Source organism: Neltuma alba, unplaced genomic scaffold (genome assembly GCF_004799145.2).
Source record: "Neltuma alba isolate B1F8T4 unplaced genomic scaffold, ASM479914v2 tig00002719_pilon, whole genome shotgun sequence".
Taxonomy (NCBI): Eukaryota; Viridiplantae; Streptophyta; class Magnoliopsida; order Fabales; family Fabaceae; genus Neltuma; species Neltuma alba.
In genome coordinates, this window is record NW_021632984.1 from 1 (window position 1) to 20,688 (window position 20,688).

At 36.0% G+C, this 20,688-nt stretch overlaps 3 protein-coding genes across 5 annotated transcripts; 1 reads left to right on the plus strand and 2 right to left on the minus strand.

The window, feature by feature from the left end:
- Positions 1-2,278: 2,278 nt before the first annotated feature.
- LOC114735887 (GMP synthase [glutamine-hydrolyzing]) lies at positions 2,279-5,706 on the minus strand. The gene is made up of 6 exons (XM_028923666.1): positions 5,068-5,706; positions 4,594-4,844; positions 4,105-4,480; positions 3,851-3,982; positions 3,591-3,766; positions 2,279-2,822 (listed from the first exon to the last, which is right to left on the minus strand). Exons 1-6 carry the CDS (start codon positions 5,611-5,613, stop codon positions 2,699-2,701), a joined length of 1,605 nt encoding a protein of 534 aa, XP_028779499.1. The 5' UTR covers positions 5,614-5,706; the 3' UTR covers positions 2,279-2,698.
- A 1,610-nt stretch (positions 5,707-7,316) lies between these two features.
- LOC114735922 (uncharacterized) lies at positions 7,317-11,515 on the minus strand. Of its 3 annotated transcripts, none has more exons than XM_028923716.1 (8): positions 11,441-11,515; positions 10,881-11,070; positions 10,591-10,664; positions 9,637-9,991; positions 8,904-9,515; positions 8,664-8,815; positions 8,339-8,531; positions 7,317-8,245 (listed from the first exon to the last, which is right to left on the minus strand). In XM_028923716.1, the coding sequence occupies exons 2-8, from the start codon at positions 11,038-11,040 to the stop codon at positions 7,659-7,661; spliced, it is 2,133 nt and encodes a 710-aa protein (XP_028779549.1). In that variant the 5' UTR covers positions 11,041-11,070; positions 11,441-11,515; the 3' UTR covers positions 7,317-7,658. The 3 variants fall into 3 exon arrangements, with proteins under 3 accessions (XP_028779549.1, XP_028779544.1, XP_028779556.1); XM_028923711.1 differs by having other exon boundaries at positions 10,591-10,670; XM_028923723.1 differs by having other exon boundaries at positions 8,169-8,228; positions 10,591-10,670.
- A 3,624-nt stretch (positions 11,516-15,139) lies between these two features.
- LOC114735913 (signal peptide peptidase-like 2) lies at positions 15,140-19,890 on the plus strand. The gene is made up of 14 exons (XM_028923701.1): positions 15,140-15,375; positions 15,696-15,851; positions 15,956-16,067; positions 16,492-16,611; positions 16,867-17,018; positions 17,136-17,324; positions 17,534-17,568; positions 17,769-17,925; positions 18,335-18,388; positions 18,593-18,685; positions 18,799-18,941; positions 19,292-19,362; positions 19,470-19,553; positions 19,681-19,890. The coding sequence occupies exons 1-14, from the start codon at positions 15,232-15,234 to the stop codon at positions 19,800-19,802; spliced, it is 1,632 nt and encodes a 543-aa protein (XP_028779534.1). The 5' UTR covers positions 15,140-15,231; the 3' UTR covers positions 19,803-19,890.
- Positions 19,891-20,688: the final 798 nt, after the last annotated feature.

Below are 20,688 nucleotides of genomic sequence, written 5' to 3' on the forward strand. Positions count from 1 at the left end.
CTCAAGATGTGGTGGAAAGGACCTGTGACAATTATTGCAACAACAGATCTGATAATGGCAAGAGCAGCGATGAACAAAAGGAAGGCTTGTGACATTGATGAGACAGAGATTGATTCAGTTCGTCTAAAAGATATTTCTAATAATGTTACTATCTGCATGAACGACAATGATGTTTTGGTTGAATTGAAGTGTCCTCGGAGAGAAGGAGTTCTACTAGAAATAATGGAAGCAGTCAGCAATCTTCATTTAGATTTTCATTCAGTTCATTCATCAGAAGCTGATGGGATTCTCCATTTAACCATAAATCCAAGGTAAACTTCTGATTTTATATGTTTCATATTTACCCTCCTGACTCATGAGCGTGAACACACACACACACCCACACATGCCCTCATGGTCTTTCCTAAAGAGTGTTAATATTATTTATCTTAATTTGAGTACCCATTCATGAGCAGATTACAGGAGCAGCTTTTACCTCAGCAAAAAAGATCAAACAAGCACTCCTCAAGGTAGCTTGGAAGTGTTGAATCTTTATATTGGTTTGATACACCGTGTAAATTTTAGACTGTTGAAGTCGCAAGTTGATCGAGATTTTGCAGAAAATCTTCTAAGAGGGGAGCTTAGTTTTCTTGGCATATTTTGATGTTGAAATATGGAGTTCTCCCCCAGCAATCAGAAATGAGAAGTGGAGCTTAGTTCACTAGATTCTATGTAATATTAGCTGCTGTAGCCTAGCTCAGCTTTGATCAATGACTTTATGTTTGTAAGAAATTGCACATTGCTAATTATGCATATTAATTACGTCTTTAAGTCCCTTTTTTTTTTTTGGCCAACGAAAGTCTTTAACTCTTCAAGAAATGGGAAAACTGAAGGCGAATGCTTATCTCATGCATGTGAGAAATTTACCATGCCGCCTTCAAGATGATTTCCCTGGAGATTGTGCTAGAGTGAACAGAAATATTGTTTTTCCTGGTTAATAAATCTATAACTCTTTAGTTCTCACTTACTAGTACCACTTTGTTTTGGAAGGATTTTTCCACCTATCCCTGGGAAAGCCACACCTTTTTGGGAACATACAATAATGACCGGCGATGTATAAAATTCATTAAAGTGGATTTTGGATATAACCTACCTCATTCTCTCTCTAATCAAATACTTTCCAGGAAGGATCCAATTTTGCTCTCTTGGGAATCTGATATGCATTTCAATATCGGAGTGTACAAGGAATCTACAAAAGCTCAAGGAGAAAAGAGGCACTGGTCTCAGAGACTATAAGCATATTTATTGAAACTAATCCCTCTAATTAAATTTGATTTCTTTATTCCTTCAACTTCAAGAAGAAGGTTTTTTTTTTTTGGTCATAGATTCCTTCTGTTCAATATTTCTATTTACGGGGTGTGAAACATGCAATGATGACAGCTGGTAGCCTAGTACTGACAGCCCACTAGAAATTTAGAAATGGGAGTTGCATTTTATTCAACCAACGTTAAGCTTGCCAACCTCTAGTCAGAGCCACCAGGGGAATATATTATCAAGGACGAATCATTTAAAACACATGTATGACGTAGTAATCAAAAACTGAGTCAGCCATGGTGTGACACGACTTGGTCTTCTGCGTAGATTGAAAGGGCTTGCATATTTTTCTGAACAAAAAATGTGCAGTGCTTAGTTTGAGAGAGGATTCCCTTTTTGCTTTTTAATTACAGGTTGAAAACACACAACAATGCACATAATTAGGCACCGATCTCTCTTTGTGTTGGAACTTGGAAGGAATAAGAAAGGAACAATTTGTTTGAAGGTTAGTTTGAGCACACTCCCCCCCCCCAAAAAAACAAAAAACAAAAAATTCCTTTAATTTTTTTTATTGAGTGAAAAATTGCTTTAATTATTAGCTCTAAGTTAGTGATAACATCAAACCGATTAAAGATAGGTGCCAGGAAGATTTGATTATATGGTCCATAATATTGCATACAATTTCTTACAGTAATTATATGATAGAATGGCAGATCATATCGGAAACTTGGAACGAGTCCAAAAAAAAAAGTAAAAGACGGGCATTATTAACTATTGAATGCTTATTCAGCTCGAATCTGGATCCTCTAAAGTGAAGTTTAAACTACTCTGAATAGTCTGAAGTTCAAACCTATAGTTCCGTAATGTGCAAGTATAACTGACGTTGTGTAGCAGAAATCCTGCGCTGCCGGTCACAAAAAAAGAAAAAGCAGAAATCCCGCGTTGACTTTTTTGCCCCCCCATTAGAGTCGGCAAAAAGATTACGTATGCTAAAGTATTTTATTTTCTGAACTAAAATTTCACTGACAAGTGTCACCGTGGGCCAAACGAATGACAATTACTGCAATCCCACCGAGAGGCACAACTACCACATGCCCCAATCACTATCAAGAAATAGAGAATTTGTTTTCTTACAAAGGGAAGCAAACGTATATAGATAATCCATTCAAGTGAGAAGATATCAATTACCATTAGGAACTAGTTTTTTATCCTCTCTATTAATGCTATTACATATCAAAAATGAAGTCAGTCAATTCAAAATTTTCCATCTCAGCTTGAATTACTTTTCTTCCAGGCGCTGAACGGAGGGCAGGAAAAATAGAACAGAGCCAGTTCCCTTCGGGAGTATGCAATAATAGAAATCACCACTTTAAGCCGAGAAAAAGGAGCAATGGGGCAATGGGTATCATTCCCATTCAATGGTAGATGGGGGCTTTGACGTGATGTCTTGCACAACTCGGTTCACACCACGTACACTGTTACAAATCTTCCTTGCAACATCATCTAGGAACTTGTGCTCAAAGTAGTACCTGAAAAGTTTTTTTTCCCATATAAATGTTGTCAAGTGAAGTAAAAAGATAACAAACGAATATACTTCAAAAATCTGATAGTGCAGCAGAACATGCGTCACAGCATAAATACCCTGGAAACTGAAATCTATTTTTCAACATGGGGATGATGCGACAAAAGAGGAGGTAATAAATTAGTACGATGAAAAGCATAGGATGAGAGAATAATATGGCCATGAAGCACCGCTCCAAACCATTCCTAAAATTCATCAGTATCTTAAATACTGTACCAAGCACCTAAATTCTCCAGCATGTTAGGTAAGAAGTACGTCTGGATGATTTTACAGATTTCTACAGTACTGATAACTATATACCCTATTCCTTGCACATAATAATGCAGCAGCAAAACAAGATTTCCTGCCATAAATGGGGAAAACCCTGTAACGAGCTCACAGAACTTCATTTGTTTCATTTAGTGAAGTGGCTTCTCTCTACCAAGTGAAGAAACTTATGCAACTTTGGACCGTTGGATTGAATTCGATGATGATTTGATGGTCATTAAAAGTACAAATTAATTTGCTCTGTTAAAATTTGCAGCGGAGAGAACCCAAATGCTGGCAAATGGCTGGTGATTCAAACTTATTAAATAAAATATTTATAAAATATATATTTATAATAATATATTTTGTATCATCTCAACACCACGTAACTAATTACATTCTACGAATGGTGTGCCACTAGCTGTAATAAAGAAAACAAGATATCTAACAAGCACAACCATGCACTTACCAGTCTGCTGTCATTCCATCTTGACTTGTGACAGCTCTGAGAGCAACAACATGGGAATGTGTTCTTTGATCACCTTGAACTCCAACAGATCTCACTGGCAAGAACACTGCAAACGCTTGCCAGATTGAATCATAAAGCCCAGCATCCTTGATTGATTGAATGAAAATCTCATCAACCTAGAGGGAAGAAAAACCTTCAGAGTCAAATCATAAAGGAGAATCGAAGTTGTGGATGCATGAAGATGCATAAACGTCACGTACCTGACGGAGGATGTCTAAGGCATTGCCTTCAGTCACGTCACCTAGGACTCGTACAGCGAGACCAGGTCCAGGAAATGGATGACGTTTTAAAAATCCCTCAGGAACATCCAAGATTCTCCCTAATTGGCGAACCTTTAAAACACAGAAAGGAAATCACCAAAATCAATGCTTCATTTACACATATGCATGCAAATGAGAAAGTATGCACTCAGGATTTAGGCAATCAGAACAAGTGAATGGGTAAAGAATGAAACCTCATCCTTAAATAGAAGTTTAAGGGGTTCAATAAGCTTCAATTTCATGTCCTTGGGAAGCCCTCCAACATTATGATGGCTCTTAATAGTATGGGAATGATTTCTTCCGCTTCCAGGTGGTGGACAAGACTCAATCACATCCGGATACAGAGTTCCTTGCACCAAGTAAGATGGTTTGCTTCCTAGTTTAAGCTCTAAATCTTGTGCAAAAGAATCAAAGATATAGATAAACTCTTTTCCAATTATTTTTCGCTTCATCTCAGGATCTGTTACACCTTTCAAACCATTAAGAAACTGATCTGAAGCATCAATGCATGTAACTGGTAAATGAAGATCCTTTTCAAAAGTTTCCATCACACGCTCTCTCTCCTTATACCTGTATAAACGAAGAATAAACGTTGTGGGAAAGCAGCATGGATACACATATTTAGCATTTATGTTCTGCAAAATAAGAACCTGGTTTATTGAGGAATAAAATGATCTTCTCACCTAAGTAGTCCATTGTCAACAAAGACGCAATGAAGCCTGTCTCCGATTGCCTTATGGACAAGAGTAGCGGCAACTGTGGAATCCACGCCCCCTGATAATGCACAAATGACATGTTCTTGAGGCCCCACTGTATCTTTTATGACTTTTATTTCTTCATCCAACACATTTTCCATCTTCCAGCCTGCCGTGATTTTACAAACATCAAAGAGAAAGGACCGCAGTGTTTCCATTCCTTCGGGCGTATGTGTCACCTATAAATGAGACAATAGCAATCTTAACATATGACAGCAGAGAAAACGCTAGAAAAATTAACAAAAGAAAATAGAACATTTAATTCATGAAGATGCTGCAATTTATATTATTTAGCATTGGTGAAACAAACATCTTCGACAAATTACGTAACTTGAAGCCAAAGCAAAATCTCACAAAACGATCTAATAACAAAAATAAAGGATCGCCAATACACTCACTAACCTCGGGGTGATACTGGAGGCCATAAAACTTCCTTGTTGGGTTCTGTATGGCCGCTACAGACCCTTGTTCGCTCCTTGCCACCACCTCAAACCCATCAGGCAACTTTGCAGCCTCATCACCATGGCTCATCCAGACGAACTGTTTGGAGCCAACGTTCTTCGACCCGAAAAGCCCACAAGGCTTCTCCACATGAATTTCCATCCTCCCATACTCTTGTTTCAGTCCAACCTTCACCTCCCCGCCCAGCCTCTGCACTAGCAACTGGAGTCCATAGCAAATGCCGAGCACAAAAACGCCATTCGACTCAGCCCATTCAATAAAACCATCAGGAAAACTTGGGGAGTCAGGGGTGTGGACGGAATGGGGGCCGCCGGATAAAATAACGACACTAGGCTTGAGGTCGATTACGGATTTGAGAGGTGAAGTGCCAGAGATACAGAGAGAGAAAACAGAGAGGCTTCGGATTCGACGAGTGATGAGGTGAGTATATTGGGAACCATAGTCTAAAATCAAGACCAGGTTTGACTTGACGGCTTTGGGATCCATGAGGATGTATAGTCCGGCGGGTGACGATGGTCTTCAACGGTGCACCCTTCCTATGGAGCCGCTTGTGACAATTGAGTGCTCTCTTATATGCTCATTGCTTAGGGTTTTATGTTTGGCGGGAACCAGGCGCTGTTAGTCCAATGCAGGCGCATGAATCAGTTACGCACACACCCAAATTCACAAAAAGGAAAATATTTAAAAAAACAAAAAACAGAATCGTTTTTTTGTTTTGTTTTCTTTTTAATGGAAGAGAAATTAGGCATAAAAAAAAAAAAGAGTGCCGCAAGGAAAAAGAAGCATGGCCCATGCATCATGCACCACATATTTAATTTATTATTATTTTTGACTAATTTATTAAATTATTAATCTATTATTATCTATCAATTACTTATTATTAATTAATTAATTTTTTATTAAATATAATAGTACTTTAATATGATAAATTAGTTCTTCAAAGAATATATTCTATGTTATGAAAAAAGAGAATATCATTTTTGGACCATTCATAATAGCATATTTATTCTCTATAGTTGCTTTTATTTTGAATAGACAATCTCAACTTATTTTATCTTTTAGATTTATAATTTTTAAAAATTATTCCTGTTGATTATATATAAAATGATATCTTTATCAATGAGGCTAATGATTAAAGTGGATATTTTTTAAAAAATTAACACATATTTATTAACTAATTTTTTAATATTTGTAAATTTATATATACAATAAAATGAATTTATATATATATTTTTTGTTACAAAGGATGGTATGGACCTTCACTATGTTGCACCTTTCCCACTGCCCGCCCGTATAAGAAATAAGTTGATTCAAGCAAATCATATTATACACTCTATAATTTATGTTGGTTTTGGTTTAATTAAAATACACAACAGATATTTTTAGCTAAATCGTTCAAATAAACTCAGGCCAAAAGAAGGTTCAAATAAACGGAGGTATATATGTTGCCCGGCAATGGAATCTGTTCTTCAACTTGGGAAAATGAAAAAGGAAATCCCAGTCACGTCCTTAAAAAATATAACTTGTTAAAAATTTTAATACTGCCTCCGGTCCTAATTATAAGAACTAGTTGACTAATTTGATAAGATTAACTAAATAAGTTAAATTAGTTATTTGTAATAAATATGTGTTGTCTTTTCTAAAATATCCTTACTAATCAAGTATATTAGTTAGAGCCACCATTGTTAGAACTTAGAAAGACTATTTTGAAAAAAAATATATAAATATGAGGGACAAAGTGGATTGGAATCTTATATCTAGGATCAAAATAAAAATCAAATAGGGTCTTATATTAAGGATCGGAGGTAGTAATAAGTAAACAACATAGACTTTATTATTATTATTTAGTAATTATATTTATTTCTTAAAATCACATAATTTTTTTTGCCATAGCTGCTCACGATTTTGCTAAGTTTAAATTTTTATAATTATTAAGTAAATATGTGAATTTTAGGAAAAGTAAATTGAAAGATTTTCACTCTTTATTCTTTTTCTATCAATATATTACTACCCTTTTTCTTTTAATTTTTAGTTCAGTGTCAATATGCTTTCATTTCTCGATGAAGTACTTCAATTTTGCTTTATTAATACCATCAACACTATATAGAGGCTAAAAAGTATCAAACGAGCAAAGTTTAAAGGTTCAAATAAAAAAATATAGGGATCAAATTAAAAATTGAGAGAAAATATTAAAATAGAATGGAGGATGTTCTCATAAAAAGAGTAATCGATGTGCCCTCTATTAACACTATGTTTTGGGGTTCCGTGTTTCTTGAAAGCTCAATCTAATTACACGGACAGTTTGATTATATTGATTCCTTATATAGAATCTAATTAGACCTCATCAACAGCACAAAAGCAGATTTCAACTTACAATTCAGCAGCTTGTTTCATTCTTCAGAACCAAATGAGAAAACTTATGCTTAAATAAATTTAGTGCCCGGCAACATTTTGAGACCCTAGTAAGCGGCACAATAATCCCACGACTGATGGAGGTTGCTGACATAGAGGCTAACATATGTCACGATGTATCACACTTCTGTGGTATCCATCCCCGATATGATTTCCAATATCAGTTCTTGGAGAACATCTTCCTGCACTTCTGTCACAGTATCATCAATATCAACTTGAACATTTAGCCATGATCGCCGTCTGGCCAAGTCCTTTTCGAGAATCTGTTCTAGCGTTCTTGGTGGTTGATGGCGTTGGTGATGATGCAAGTCGATGAATTCTTTAACTTCATCAACCATCATTCTCTTCAAGACATATGATTGGACATTTGGTTTCCCAATTGAAATATGACGTGGGAATCTACATAATTGCTGGTATGTATCCATGAAGACTTCCATGACATAGTCAAATAAGATTGCACTGCCAGAGAGTTTGTGCATAAACCCTTTTAGCTCCTCCAAGGGGGATGGATGCATTAGTTGGTCTGGTAACTCGCAGTTCATCACCAGTTCATCCCATTTCAGGCTCAACGCCTGCAAAATTTCTCTGTCGCAATCTGACTCTATCGAGGTAATTAGATTATTCGCTAGGTCCGAAGAGCATCTTGGAAGATCAGCAGAGTGGTGATCTCCAGAATTATCATTCACTGGCTGAATTGGCAACTCAACTACATAAGTCCTGCAGTGTTAATTTACTTGACAAAAGAGAGACCAGTAAATGAATTGAAAAACTGCATCTCATGATTTAATTGAAACCATACCAGGTTGGGAGGCCACAGTTGGTGGATTGGTGACTTCCTCCCTTACAACTTGCCCAGTAGCAGAGTCAGCATTAAGGTGATCATCGATCATGTTTGTTATATCCATAGCATCCTTTACAGTCTGACATGACGAAGAGCTTGATGAAGCAACTTCTGGTGAGGAGCTCGGATCCTCGGCCACATTAGGTGAATCCTAGTCAGCCCCAAGTTTTAAGATTTCACATCAGGGATCATAACAAATAATAGGTATTACAAATGGAATAGGGAAAAGAAGGTTTCTGTGTCATTTGAAGATAATTAAGAAATATATCAACAGTTCTGTTACCATATCAGATCCATTTCCTGCACTTGTACTATCCACGTCAGAGCTCTGAGTAGGACTGTCCATGTCTTTGCTATCTTGGTCAGAGGGCACATCCATATGTCTACTTCCTTTCGAATGCAACTCATGGCCAGATTTTATGAATTTCTCAGAACCTGCTTAAGAATGAATGGATTACGTAGATGAGACAAATATTGGTTACTGTGAGTGCATGGAGAAGATTGGTAAAATATTATACAATACCTGTTGGAATCCCATTATATGCGTAACCATTGTCAGGAGGATTCATTTCGACATTTTTACTGAAACAATGTAACTCATCTTTAACTGTCTTCACAACGTCCCCTGGTGGCTCATTATTGTGCTGCTCCTCAATTCTGCAATTTAATATCTCAGATAGATTTTTCGTAGCTTCAACATGCGTGGTGTGTATATTCTGCAGTGAAGGGCTGACTGAGCCTTGTGTTATGTTCCTACCACAACACCCATGAACTGAAGCATCATTCTTTCCTCGACATAACATAAAGGCTCTTATCTTCATCTTCTCTCTCTTCTTGGAATCAAGTGATAGCTTCCCTACTTTTGCAAAAGCAGAATGGACACCGCTAGCTGATTTCCTCCTAACACTCTCCAATCCCTCGGCTTCGTCACCACCAGCTTCAATTCCTTGGCAACTATAGGGAAATTTATGCGTCCTTTTATTAGCAGTACCCAACCTGTGTCCCTTTTTCTTTACTCCCAGCGCATGAGTTAGCTTTCTCTTTGCATGAGAAAACTGAAAATATGAATGCTCCCCAGATGGCACATTATAATTATGCGTACCATGAGAATGAAGGGGATAGTGACAACCAGCATCTGTAAAATTGTGTACTTTAGTTGGTCTAGGTTCAAAAACTAAAATTCTTTTTTTTTTTTTGGTGCTGCAAAAAAGTACTTTTCTATTTAACGTTGCAACCACATCTACCAAAGTACTTACATGGAGCTTCACACTGAGTTGCATGACTTCTCTGAGAGTTCATCCATCTGGATTCAAAGGAAGATCTGGTCAACATTTTTTGCCCTGCCTGGTACTGTTCTTTTCCTGATAGAGAGTTCTGCTCTTGAGCAAGTCTTAGGAAGAGCTCCTTGTTTGAGTATAAAATCTGTAAAGCATCTAAGAATTGATAAGGTTGGGAGATTGCTCCATCTTTGCACAGATATTTCCCGTTGATGAAATTCCGAGCTACAACCTTTTTTGTTGCTTCATTTCCCCTATGAACTATTGCTACCTGATCATTCTTCACACAGCTTATACTCTTGCAACCAAAATAATATTTTCTCTTAAAACTTACCTGTAGCCAGAATTCTTTCGTTAATGCCTCCTAAATAACTATTAATATGCTAAGAAGAGAAGAGTGGGCGTGATGCAATTTACGAATCTCCATGAGAAACTGTTCAAATCAATACTCTAAATTGAAATTTATCTGAAACATCGAGACTAGATAGATAAAAAAATGATTAGGATTGGATTTCAATTACCTCGATCGTTTAACCGCTCAAATGAGGAAAGTAGTAGAAATAGAATGGGATCTACACTAATAAATGCCCCCACCTCTAGCTTTATCTCTTTTTTTCACTTGAACAGTTAAGTAATTGAAGAAATCCAAATCCGTTAGGATCGAACTCTGACAATGAGTTCTACGAGGGCAAATCTCATGTATGTTTTAATCTTTTATATGTTTTAATCTTTTATCTCTTTACCTATATTTCTTCACAGTTCACAGAACTTCAACAAGAATAAGGGACTAATTATTCTGCATGCAGCGTGATTAAGAGATCACATAGATAGTATAATAATTAGCAAAAATAATCACTGTAGCTAGTTTAACTGGCAACTGCATCGTGGATTCGGATTCATGAACCTTGAAGTGACCAACTTTGACGAACTTACTTTAGTGTGATTTTGAGAGTTCTTTTCGTCAACTATGGTGAGAACATCCGGCCTACTTCCTGGGTTTCCATGTTCTGCAGCTTGGAAAAAGAATTCACGGGTCATAAGCTAGAGACGTAATTAAAAAATTGATCGTAAAGCTTCTTTAACTATCGGAATATTTTGGCGAGAGGCAAAAAACGCATGTGCGTTGATGAAACTAACATTCTTTCTTGAATAAAGTCCATGTTAATGTAGCCTACAGGCAACTCAAATCTTTTCGAGAAACAAAATCGAAGAACACTTCTTACCAATGGCATGTATATTGGAGCGTCTGGAATTAGAGACCAAATTTTTCGTGGCTTGACCTTCCCGAAAATTCAAGATTCTGTATAGTCGTGAGCTGCAACCTGTCTCGCACACTTGGCTCACAGTGGCTACTTTTGGAGATGAAGATGATCCTCTCGCCATGACGAACAGAAAAGCTAGCTAGTTTTCCAGCTATATTATCAGCTATCTTTCGTCAGTTTCAACCAAAAGAATTAATTTCATATATAGTCTAAAGTACGACAAGCATCCATGCAAGCACAAATAGAAGAGCTGGAGCCCAGAAACTGAGAGAACATTTTATCACAAAAGAATGAAAACGATATTCTGCAAAAATAAATAAATTAATAACGGGAGTGATGGATGCCTAAAAAATTGGTAAACTAAGAAAATAGTTAAACGGGTATTTTTATAAATAATGAATGATCATATTCAAAAGACCGAATGGCTATTTTATATTGTGAAACTCAACACAAAATGGTATAATTTTTACGTTGAAACTAAATCTTTCTCTGTATTAAGATCATAAGAAAGGAAATTCCACCTGGGGAAAAATGATGACACCGGGGAAAATGGGTGAACTTTCTCAACTTCCGATGCGACTGAAGGAGTGGGTGAGCCCCAGAGGTGGGTCACACAAATACAAGTCACTACAAAATCATCAGTTCTAAATCCTGGAGAAGACGATTCATTATCCGCCAACAACAACATACAATTAGGACGCTAACCAACGCTAACCTTCACGAATCACACACCCGATTATCAGAGTTCATGCTTGATGATTTCTTTATAATCCCAGAACTCTTCAGTCCGATCCAAATGCGAAGAAAAGAAAGAAATATGATCCCCGATTAGGCTATGATTTGAGGAGCGAGACAAGAGCAGAGTCGATCGAAAGGGTCGAACTACTGCAGCATTCTGCACAGAAGCAAGCAAGGACGCAGCACAATTGCGTAGCCGAGGGCTTGAAAAAACTGTGATCAAAGACGTTGAAGATATATATATAAATGGAAGCACATGTTACAGAGAAGCATGAAGCTTAGAAGACCCCAAAAAGGCAGACTATATATATTCCATATATGACAATGAAATATTTCATATGTAAAACTTCTTCCATTGTCTTCTAGTCTGAGACCATCAGGTATGTATGATGATGTACACAAATCGGCGCCGCTGGGCCCTGCAATCATTTTGTGGAAGATTTGTGTTTAACGTGTGGAGGTATTATATCACGTCTGTTCCTTTTAATGCAAATAACAGCATATTCATGTTTCTCCCATCGTTGCTTGTCGCTTTCGGTGATTCTTAAAATGTGGCCATCTCTCCTACACAAATCCCTTGTTTCTCTCTGCTCTCTGCCATTACTATGATGGTGAGAAAGTAAGCATTAACCTCTTCCCTAATTAAGATGACAGAAAACGATTTTTTTTTTTTGGGTTTGAGTAGAGATAGAAGACGAAATTAAATTGTATTATTGTTGAACGTAGTTTTTTCCCCAGTTATTATTGCTTAATTGCATGCTAACTAGCTAGCGGATTGCTTTGGGGCCATATATACCAACACCTTCAAAACACACTACGTCACACCTTGAACTTGTTCATCTTCTCTATTTGATTTTCATGCACAGACAAACGTGGTTGGTGCATATTATCATATACTGATATACACTTTTTTATTGGGAACACACACACACTCTCTCTCTTAACCGAAGTTATTCTTCATTCAACGAATATCCTCTGCGGATATAAAAATCAATACGTTATATATAGGCGTATGTATAGGCGTAGTTAGCTTTAAGTATAGCTTCCGTTGTCGTAGTGGTATTAAGTGTGGCTTTTTAGTCCTGGTTAAAATTATTAAATGGGTTGTTGTATTTACAAAATTGTTCTGAACCACAAATCAAACAACGCAATAAAGGCTTTTATTTAGTACTACCTCCGCTCCTTAATATTATTTCTGGTCCTAATTATAAAAGCTAGTTGATTAATTTGAAGAAATCAAGAAAAAAAGTTAAGTTCATTATTTGTAATAAATATGTTTTGTCTTTCCTAAAATATTCTTACTAATTAAGTGTATTGGTTAGAATTATCATTGTTAAAAGGACTACCTTAGAAAAAAAATATATAAATATGAGAGACAAAATGGATTGGGGTCTTATATTTAGGATCAAAATAAAAGTCAAACAAGGTCTTGTATTAAGGACAAGAGGTAGTATAAGAACTAGTTGGCTAATTTGAGTAGATTAAGAAAATTAATTAAATCAGTTATTTGTAATAAACAGGTGTTGTCTTTTCTAAAATATTCTTACTATAATTACAAGAACTACCTTAAAAAAATAGATAAATATGAAAACAAAGTAGATTAGAGTCTTATATTTAGGATCAAAATAAAAGTCAAACTAACTCTTATATTAAAGATCGAAGGTAGTATTTAGTACTACATCCCCTCCTTAATATGAGAGCTAGTTTGGGGTTAAATTTGTTATCAAATATAAGAGATTAATTCATTTTAATTTACCTCCCAAATTTATGATATTTTATCCAAAGCATTTTTATTTGTTGTAAAGGGTTTTTACCAAAGGATAGTTTCAATATACATGATTAAGATAATTTAGAGAACTTAACACATTTATTATAAATAACTAATTTAATTATTTTTTATGTTTTTAAATTAGTTATTTAGATGTTATATTAAGGATATGAAATAATATGTGGTGAATCAATGTCAGAATGATGTAAGCTGAAATATAGGAAGACTGGCGTGCGCCGCAGGTTTAGGCAAATTTGGACAACGACCTCGGCGCGTCTCTGACTTTGGGTTCATATTGTTGGGCTTCTTTCTTCGGTTGAAGCCTTCAAGGGGCTGATTTTTTGCTTTTGGAAACAGACTTTGGGCCTAAATTGACCCCAAAATTAAAACAATGGGAGGATTACAAAAGTTAAAAAAATGATAAAAAAAATTAAAAAGACGGAATCGAATAATCTTTTTGCCTTTTTGTCGACGCAAGTTATGCGAAAATATGTTAACTTATAAAACTAGAAGAGTGCTTAGGTAAAAATTAAATCATAATTTTATAATATGCAAAAAAAATATATAAAGGGAAATTTGTTTCAATTCGGATAAAAACATTTTTAAAAAGTGCTCTGGGATTCTAAATTCCTCCTAAGTTTAAAATTTTTAAAGTCATTCCCTCTATTATACTCCTCCGGTTCTTAATATAAGACTTAATCCTAAATATAAGACTTATTTATCATATTTATTAATTTTTTTTAAATTACCGCTATGGATACTCCTTCAACCATAGTCAAGTAAGTGAGAGAAAAAGGATATTAAAAAAGATGATTATGGTATTTTAGGAAAAATATATCATATTTATTATAATTAACTAACTTACCTAACTTTATTGATTTAATTAAATTAGTTAAATAGGTTTTATATTAAGAACCAGAGGAATATATCTATCGTTGTTTTAAACTTTTCATTTTGTTTTGAATCTTTCATTATTTTTATCCCATATCTGGTCAAATTTTTTAACTATATCCTCAACTATATCAGAACTTAGAGAGAGAATTAGATAAATTTAAAAGACGGTTAAATGGGGTATTTTAATTTTTAGTCAATATATGGCGCGACTAATATTCTACATTAATTAAAATTCCTATCATGTGACATAACCTTAAGGAAAAATAAATACGGACTGTAGGGAGTAGTTATTTCACTATAAAAGTTTGAAGTTCGGTTCAATATACACCCTTTGCTTATTTTCGTAATTGATGATGCATTGAACCTGCTGGTCAAAAAATGATGCTTTGAACCTGTAAAGTTAATAAAAATAATTGTATAATTAGAAACAACAATATAACTAAGATTGTTTTAAAAATTAAAACCCCCCCCCCCCCCAAAAAAAAAGCGATGGATGAAAAGGAACCGAACAAGTAAATTAGGACCATTGTAAATAAATAATAGAAATAATTGGGATCAAATATTCCTTTTAAAGTCTAACACGAACACCTTAACAATACACACTGAAACATGGAAGTATTGTTGTATATGGACGCCGTGTCGTGGCAACATGCGTCATCTTCACCGCCGTGGCTTGCTGGTAATCTTTCCTTGTCCCTTTTCGCATCTTATTATAATATCCTGCAATCTTCGATGGAACCAAGGAATCCACCGGAGCACAAGAATATATATATATAGATATCACTACAAAATTTGTAATGGCAATAGAAGGGCAACAAGTTTTTCTGGACTTGATGCCGTTACTGATCTCGTGCTCTGAACCGGCAATGGATTTGTAACTTGTGAAGAAGAGTACTCAACAATACATTATACATGGCTTTGGAGAAGATTTTCTGGATTGTTCTAGTTTCTACTCTATTCTTGCTGCTCCATGACACTCGTATGATAGCTGGGAACGTTGCTGACAATGGCGATTCCACTCCCAGGAAGCCTGGTTGCAGCAACAATTTTGTTCTGGTATTCCATACCCTTTTCCATCTTTTGCTAATTTTTCTTTGAATCTTGTTTGGTTTCACATCCTTCTTCTCCACACATGCATTTCAAAGGAATTTGAAATGAGTCATATAAGAGCGTCTGCAAGTTCTGGGTCTAAACTCAATATCTTGGGACCCACGAAAACTCAGTCTTTGCCGTTGTTATATCCTTGAGATGTTTAAAAATTTAGATCAGATTGATATTGTGATGTTAGATTGTATCTAGGCTATCATCATATGTAGGCCGTTATCATCATAAATATTTTCTCTTCTTTTCTTTTCTTTTTTCTTTTCCCTTTTCAGGTAAAAGTGAAAACTTGGGTGGATGGCAGAGAGGATGCTGGGTTTGTTGGCATGAATGCCAGATTCGGAAGAACTATTGAATCAGAACAGAAAAATGCTCTCAAATCTCGCCTTGTTCTTTCACACCCTGGAGAGTGTTGCAGTACAGACAATAAGGTTATTTGCTCATACATAATATTAATCAACTGTACTTTGGTCACTGAGATAGCAAAAATTCGCAATGATTTTGAGATAACCATGCATAATCTGGGTTCTTCTAGCTTGCTGGAGAAGTGATCTTGGCACATCGAGGCCACTGCAGATTCACAACAAAGGCAACTAATGCACAAGCTGCTAATGCTTCGGCTATCCTCATCATAAATTTTAAGGAAGGTAAAATTAACCTGTTTGTTAAGCTTTGACAACAGAGCACCACATATATAATACTATCTCTGATCCTTAATATAAGAGCTAGTTGACTAATTTAAATAGAATAAGAAAATTAATTAAGTTAGTTATTTGTAATAAATAAGTGTTGTTTTTTCTAAAATACTTTTGCTAATCAAGTGTCATTTGATGAAACATTTAATATGTGCAACTACTACAAAGACTACCGTGGAAAAAATGGATAAATATGAAAGATAAAGAGGATTGATGTCTTATATTTAAAACCAAATTAAAAATCAAACTAGCTCTTATATTAAGGATTAGAGGTAGTAGCTCTTTAAATATTCAATATCAAGAAAGATAAAGATGCTGGAATGATAGGTTTGCTTCCATTATCCATTTGTTATAGCCAGTTTATTTTTGCTAGCAGAACTTTTCAAGATGGTCTGTGAAGCTGATGAAACCCTTTTAGACATACACATTCCTGTTGTCATACTCCCAAAAAGTGCAGGAAAAAGGTTGAAGAAAATGCTGACGACCTCTTCACCTGGTGAGGCTTCTCCTAGTCTTTATGATATTTTAACACGAATTGTTCATGCTTTCAGCGTGTTGCAATTGTTCCTATTGACTAACAAGACTAACATGTCATAACATTTAGAAATTTCTTTAAGTAGAAGTTCTTGGCTTTTCTTTCAAAAAATCAAGTTGGGAAATAGCCACATTTGGACCTATCATTTGAGTCTCCCTGTCCTTTACCTAAATTTTCTGGGTAGCATTTTAAAAGTTTTTCCCCCCCTTTCTGCAGTGTTTGTGCAACTATACTCACCACGTCAACCTGCAGTTGACGTAGCAGAAGTAATTCTATGGTTGATGTCAATAGGGACCATAGTGTGTGCATCATATTGGTCAGCATGGAACACCAGAGAAGCAGATATTGAACAAGACAAGCTATTAAAGGTCAGTTTTCTCAACTGTTTTAAACATAACTTCACCTTTCCTTAAGCATCATTATTCTTTTGGTGCACTGGAATAGTTGCTTATCTAAGCACTCGCTTTCAAATGTTGTTTCTATAGGATGTTGTCGAGGAAATGCCAAGTGCTACAGATGGAGGTGCTAGTGATGTTATAAACATAAATATGAAAGCTGCAGTCCTTTTTGTTATAGCCGCTTCAACTTTCCTGTTCATAACGTACAAACTTATGTCATTGTCATCGTGGTTCATTAAGCTTCTGGTTGCTCTCTTCTGTATTGGTGGAACCGAGGTATATGCAGTCCTAACTGAACTCTGTCCAAATTTCTAAATGCTAAATCCGTAGAGGCAGACAGAGAGAGAAGGCAATATATACCACAATGCATGAGTGCGCTTCATGAAAATCTTACGTCTTTCCCATCATCTTATTCAAATATTTGTTGGTTTTGACTTTATGTTCTGCTTTAAGTTAGCCGTAACCGTAGTTTCTTGTACCTGCAGGGATTGCAAATTTGCTTGGTTGCTTTATTTTCAAGGTGCGAATATCTCATCTTCCTTTTATCAGGATCTTACTTGTGGAAAGTTATGAACTTCGTGTTTTGGCATATTTCTATTGATATTACCATGAGTTAGTTTATGTCTTCATTTGGTAAGCTTAAAATGGATCAGACCAAGAACTAATCCCACTGTAGAGTCTTACTCTAACCATGTTATCATACATTTTGTGTTCCATTAGGTGGTTCGAGCGAGCTGGCGAGTCATACATTAAAGTTCCTTTCTTTGGAGCTATCTCGTACCTGACTTTTGCTATTTTCCCATTCTGCATAGCATTCTCTATCCTTTGGGCAATTTATCGCAAAGCCTCCATTGCTTGGATCGGTCAAGACATACTTGTAAGAACAGATTTCCCCCGTCTTGAAAATCGTTTTCCCTCTTTCTCTCTCCATATTTTTCCAGGAAAAGTTCAAAATTTTAGCTGTGAGAGTACCATTTGTGCATAGAAATATGCACCCTGCAGGCTTTTATAGGTCAACATCACATGCTAAATCAGGAAGTTAAACCAGCATTGGCACTGTACCTCCGAGGAAAATGATCTTTATGAGAGCTTCCTTTGATTTCTACTAACAATTTCACTATTAAATCTTCTTCCAACTCTACTGAATATAACAATCTATGCATTTACTGAATTTGATATTTGGAGTTTCTATTCTTGATACTGAGTTGACGGCAAGCTACCATGTCTCTGCTTGGCAAGCAGCATGGTTTAATAATCTTTTCTTTTTGCAATAATCATTCAAACAGGGAATTGCGCTCATGGTAACAGTTCTACAGTTTGTGCAAATACCTAATCTCAAGGTAGTAATTTCAGCTCATGCTATCATCTATAGAAAGTTATTTTAATGAAGTAATGTTAAGATGGATAAAGTTTCCCCCTCTCTGGGAGTCATCATGTAATACTCAAGTCTAATTTGTACATTCCGTTGCTTTTTATAAGGTAATATGATATGCTCCTTTTACAATTGATAGAATACTTACTTGATTTGAATTTTTATAAATTAGGTGGGCACTGTTCTTCTCAGTTGTGCATTTATCTACGACCTGTTTTGGGTGTTTGTCTCAAAGAAGCTGTTCAATCAAAGTGTGATGCTTGAGGTTAGTCCTTTTATTTTTCACATAAAATCATGAGACTTATAAAGAACCTATGTCATGGCATTAACAAAGAACCCACGTAATACGTAATTTAATATCTGGAGATTTTCCAATAGGTAGCCCAAGGTGGTAAAAGTGGAGAAGATGGTATCCCAATGCTGCTGAAGTTTCCACGCATTATTGACCCTTGGCATGGTTACAACATCATAGGATTTGGAGATATTCTTATACCAGGTCTGCTGGTTGCATTCTCACTCAGGTTTTGGCTCCTCCTTAGTCCTTAGCTGTCCTTTTTGTCATTTAAACCATTTTACCGTTCAAATTGTCAGAATGAACCCCAAACTCCAACTTCGACAAAAGCAAGATGGTAACTTTTTTCTTTCAAGTAAAAATTAAACTAATTTTTTGGAAAATTGAACTGGGGACATTTTTAACAATTGACAATGTCCAAGTGGGCCAAATAATAATTGAAAAATCACTTGGTTTTTGTGCTTGTTTACACATTTTGTTGTTTTGCCATTGGCAGACAAGTGTAATGGTAATTTCCCCTTCCTTATGCTAGTTGAAGAGTAAAGGTTTTCTGATGAACAGCATGGGCCATTAATGCAGGTACGATTGGCTGGCAAATAAGAATCTACGACATGGATACTTCTTGTGGGCAATATTTGCATATGGCTTTGGTGAGGCTAACTAGCAATCAACTTGTCTTGTTACTGGGCGAGCTAACCCTTTCCACAAAGTACATCTTTTTTATTACTGAAACTGAATGAAAGAATGACTTTGACAGGTCTCATGATTACATACTTAGCACTGAACTTGATGAATGGGCAAGGCCAACCAGCACTGCTCTACATTGTTCCATTCACCCTCGGTGGGTTTTTGTGATGAAAATAACCTGAAAATTGCCCATGAATTTCTCAAACAGCTATAGTCATATGCAAACAGTTTCTTTCTTTTCTTCCTCTTCGTCATGCTGACAGTTTCATTCATTGATGCAGGGACCATTCTGGCACTGGGGCATAAACGTGGGGATCTGAGAAATTTGTGGACCAAAGGAGAACCAGAGAGACCCTGCCCTCATGTCAGGCTCCAGCACAGTGAAGAATTAAACCCTAAATGATAATGTAAACCTGACATCTAATTATTACATTCAGTGTATAGTTCCCCTGTCAACGGCTCAGCATCTCAATGCTCTATCCATGAGATCATCCCCCTTTGAATGAAATTGATCCTCTTCCATGCGCCTTACGGGGTTGTGAATTGCAATGTGCTTTTGAGTTAAACCAAGAGGGAAAAAGGGAAAGAGATGAGCCAATGGAAGAAACAAGAATAAAGAGAATCTAGTAAGCCTACATCAGCAAAATTGTTGGGACTTAGAGGCCCCACTGCTGTAGAGGGTACATGTAGACAAAAAACTGAGGAAGGCAATGAGGCATACAGAATTGATCAAAAATTAATGTGCATTCTGAAGTTTCTGAGTTACAATCGGCTTAGTTTGGCATTATTGCCTCTTGCAACAGAACAAAAGCAAGAAAGAACCCAACAAGACACGAACTGATTCATCTTCAGTTCAGGCATTGCCACATAGGAGTACTCAATTGTCTTGTTAATATGCGGTTAGTTTATTTGCCACTCTTAACTAAACACTCTCGGGATGAGAAACTACTTTCGACTCGTCATAGGTCTTAGTATATTATTAATGAAGATAATGTTAATTGTTAATGAACAATGTTTTAAGTTGAAAGTACACATAATGGCTACGAAGAGGATAGCTGTTAGCCATCAACAAACAAGACAGAAACAAGAACAAAGCTTGAAATGGAGCCGTTGGAATAAATGAAGAGCCAAGTAAAGAGATAGAGATGCTGATTTCAAGAACATTAATGTGTTGTTTTTTCTTATTCAGTTATTCCCATTTTGGTTCTCGCTAGAAAGAAATAGAGTTGTTGGCCCCATAAAGAAAAAGCGAAAGAATTTAGAATGTGACTTGTTTTGTTGCTTTTGAC

What these genes read in the sequence shown, in the direction of transcription:
- LOC114735887 (XM_028923666.1), bottom strand. Translation starts at nt 5,613, where the DNA reads ATGGATCCCAAAGCCGTCAAGTCAAACCTGGTCTTGATTTTAGACTAT. An exon ending in AACTTCTATTTAAGGATGAG is followed by an intron (nt 3,983 to 4,104) that starts GTTTCATTCTTT and finishes TGTGTTTTAAAG; the next exon opens with GTTCGCCAATTAGGGAGAAT. An exon ending in CCTTAGACATCCTCCGTCAG is followed by an intron (nt 3,767 to 3,850) that starts GTACGTGACGTT and finishes TCTTCCCTCTAG; the next exon opens with GTTGATGAGATTTTCATTCA.
- LOC114735922 (XM_028923711.1), bottom strand. Translation starts at nt 11,040, where the DNA reads ATGGCGAGAGGATCATCTTCATCTCCAAAAGTAGCCACTGTGAGCCAA. An exon ending in CTCCAATATACATGCCATTG is followed by an intron (nt 10,671 to 10,880) that starts GTAAGAAGTGTT and finishes TCTTTTTCCAAG; the next exon opens with CTGCAGAACATGGAAACCCA. An exon ending in AACTGTGGCCTCCCAACCTG is followed by an intron (nt 8,246 to 8,338) that starts GTATGGTTTCAA and finishes GGACTTATGTAG; the next exon opens with TTGAGTTGCCAATTCAGCCA.
- LOC114735913 (XM_028923701.1), top strand. Translation starts at nt 15,232, where the DNA reads ATGGCTTTGGAGAAGATTTTCTGGATTGTTCTAGTTTCTACTCTATTC. An exon ending in AACAAGACAAGCTATTAAAG is followed by an intron (nt 17,019 to 17,135) that starts GTCAGTTTTCTC and finishes TTGTTTCTATAG; the next exon opens with GATGTTGTCGAGGAAATGCC. An exon ending in CATTGTTCCATTCACCCTCG is followed by an intron (nt 19,554 to 19,680) that starts GTGGGTTTTTGT and finishes TCATTGATGCAG; the next exon opens with GGACCATTCTGGCACTGGGG.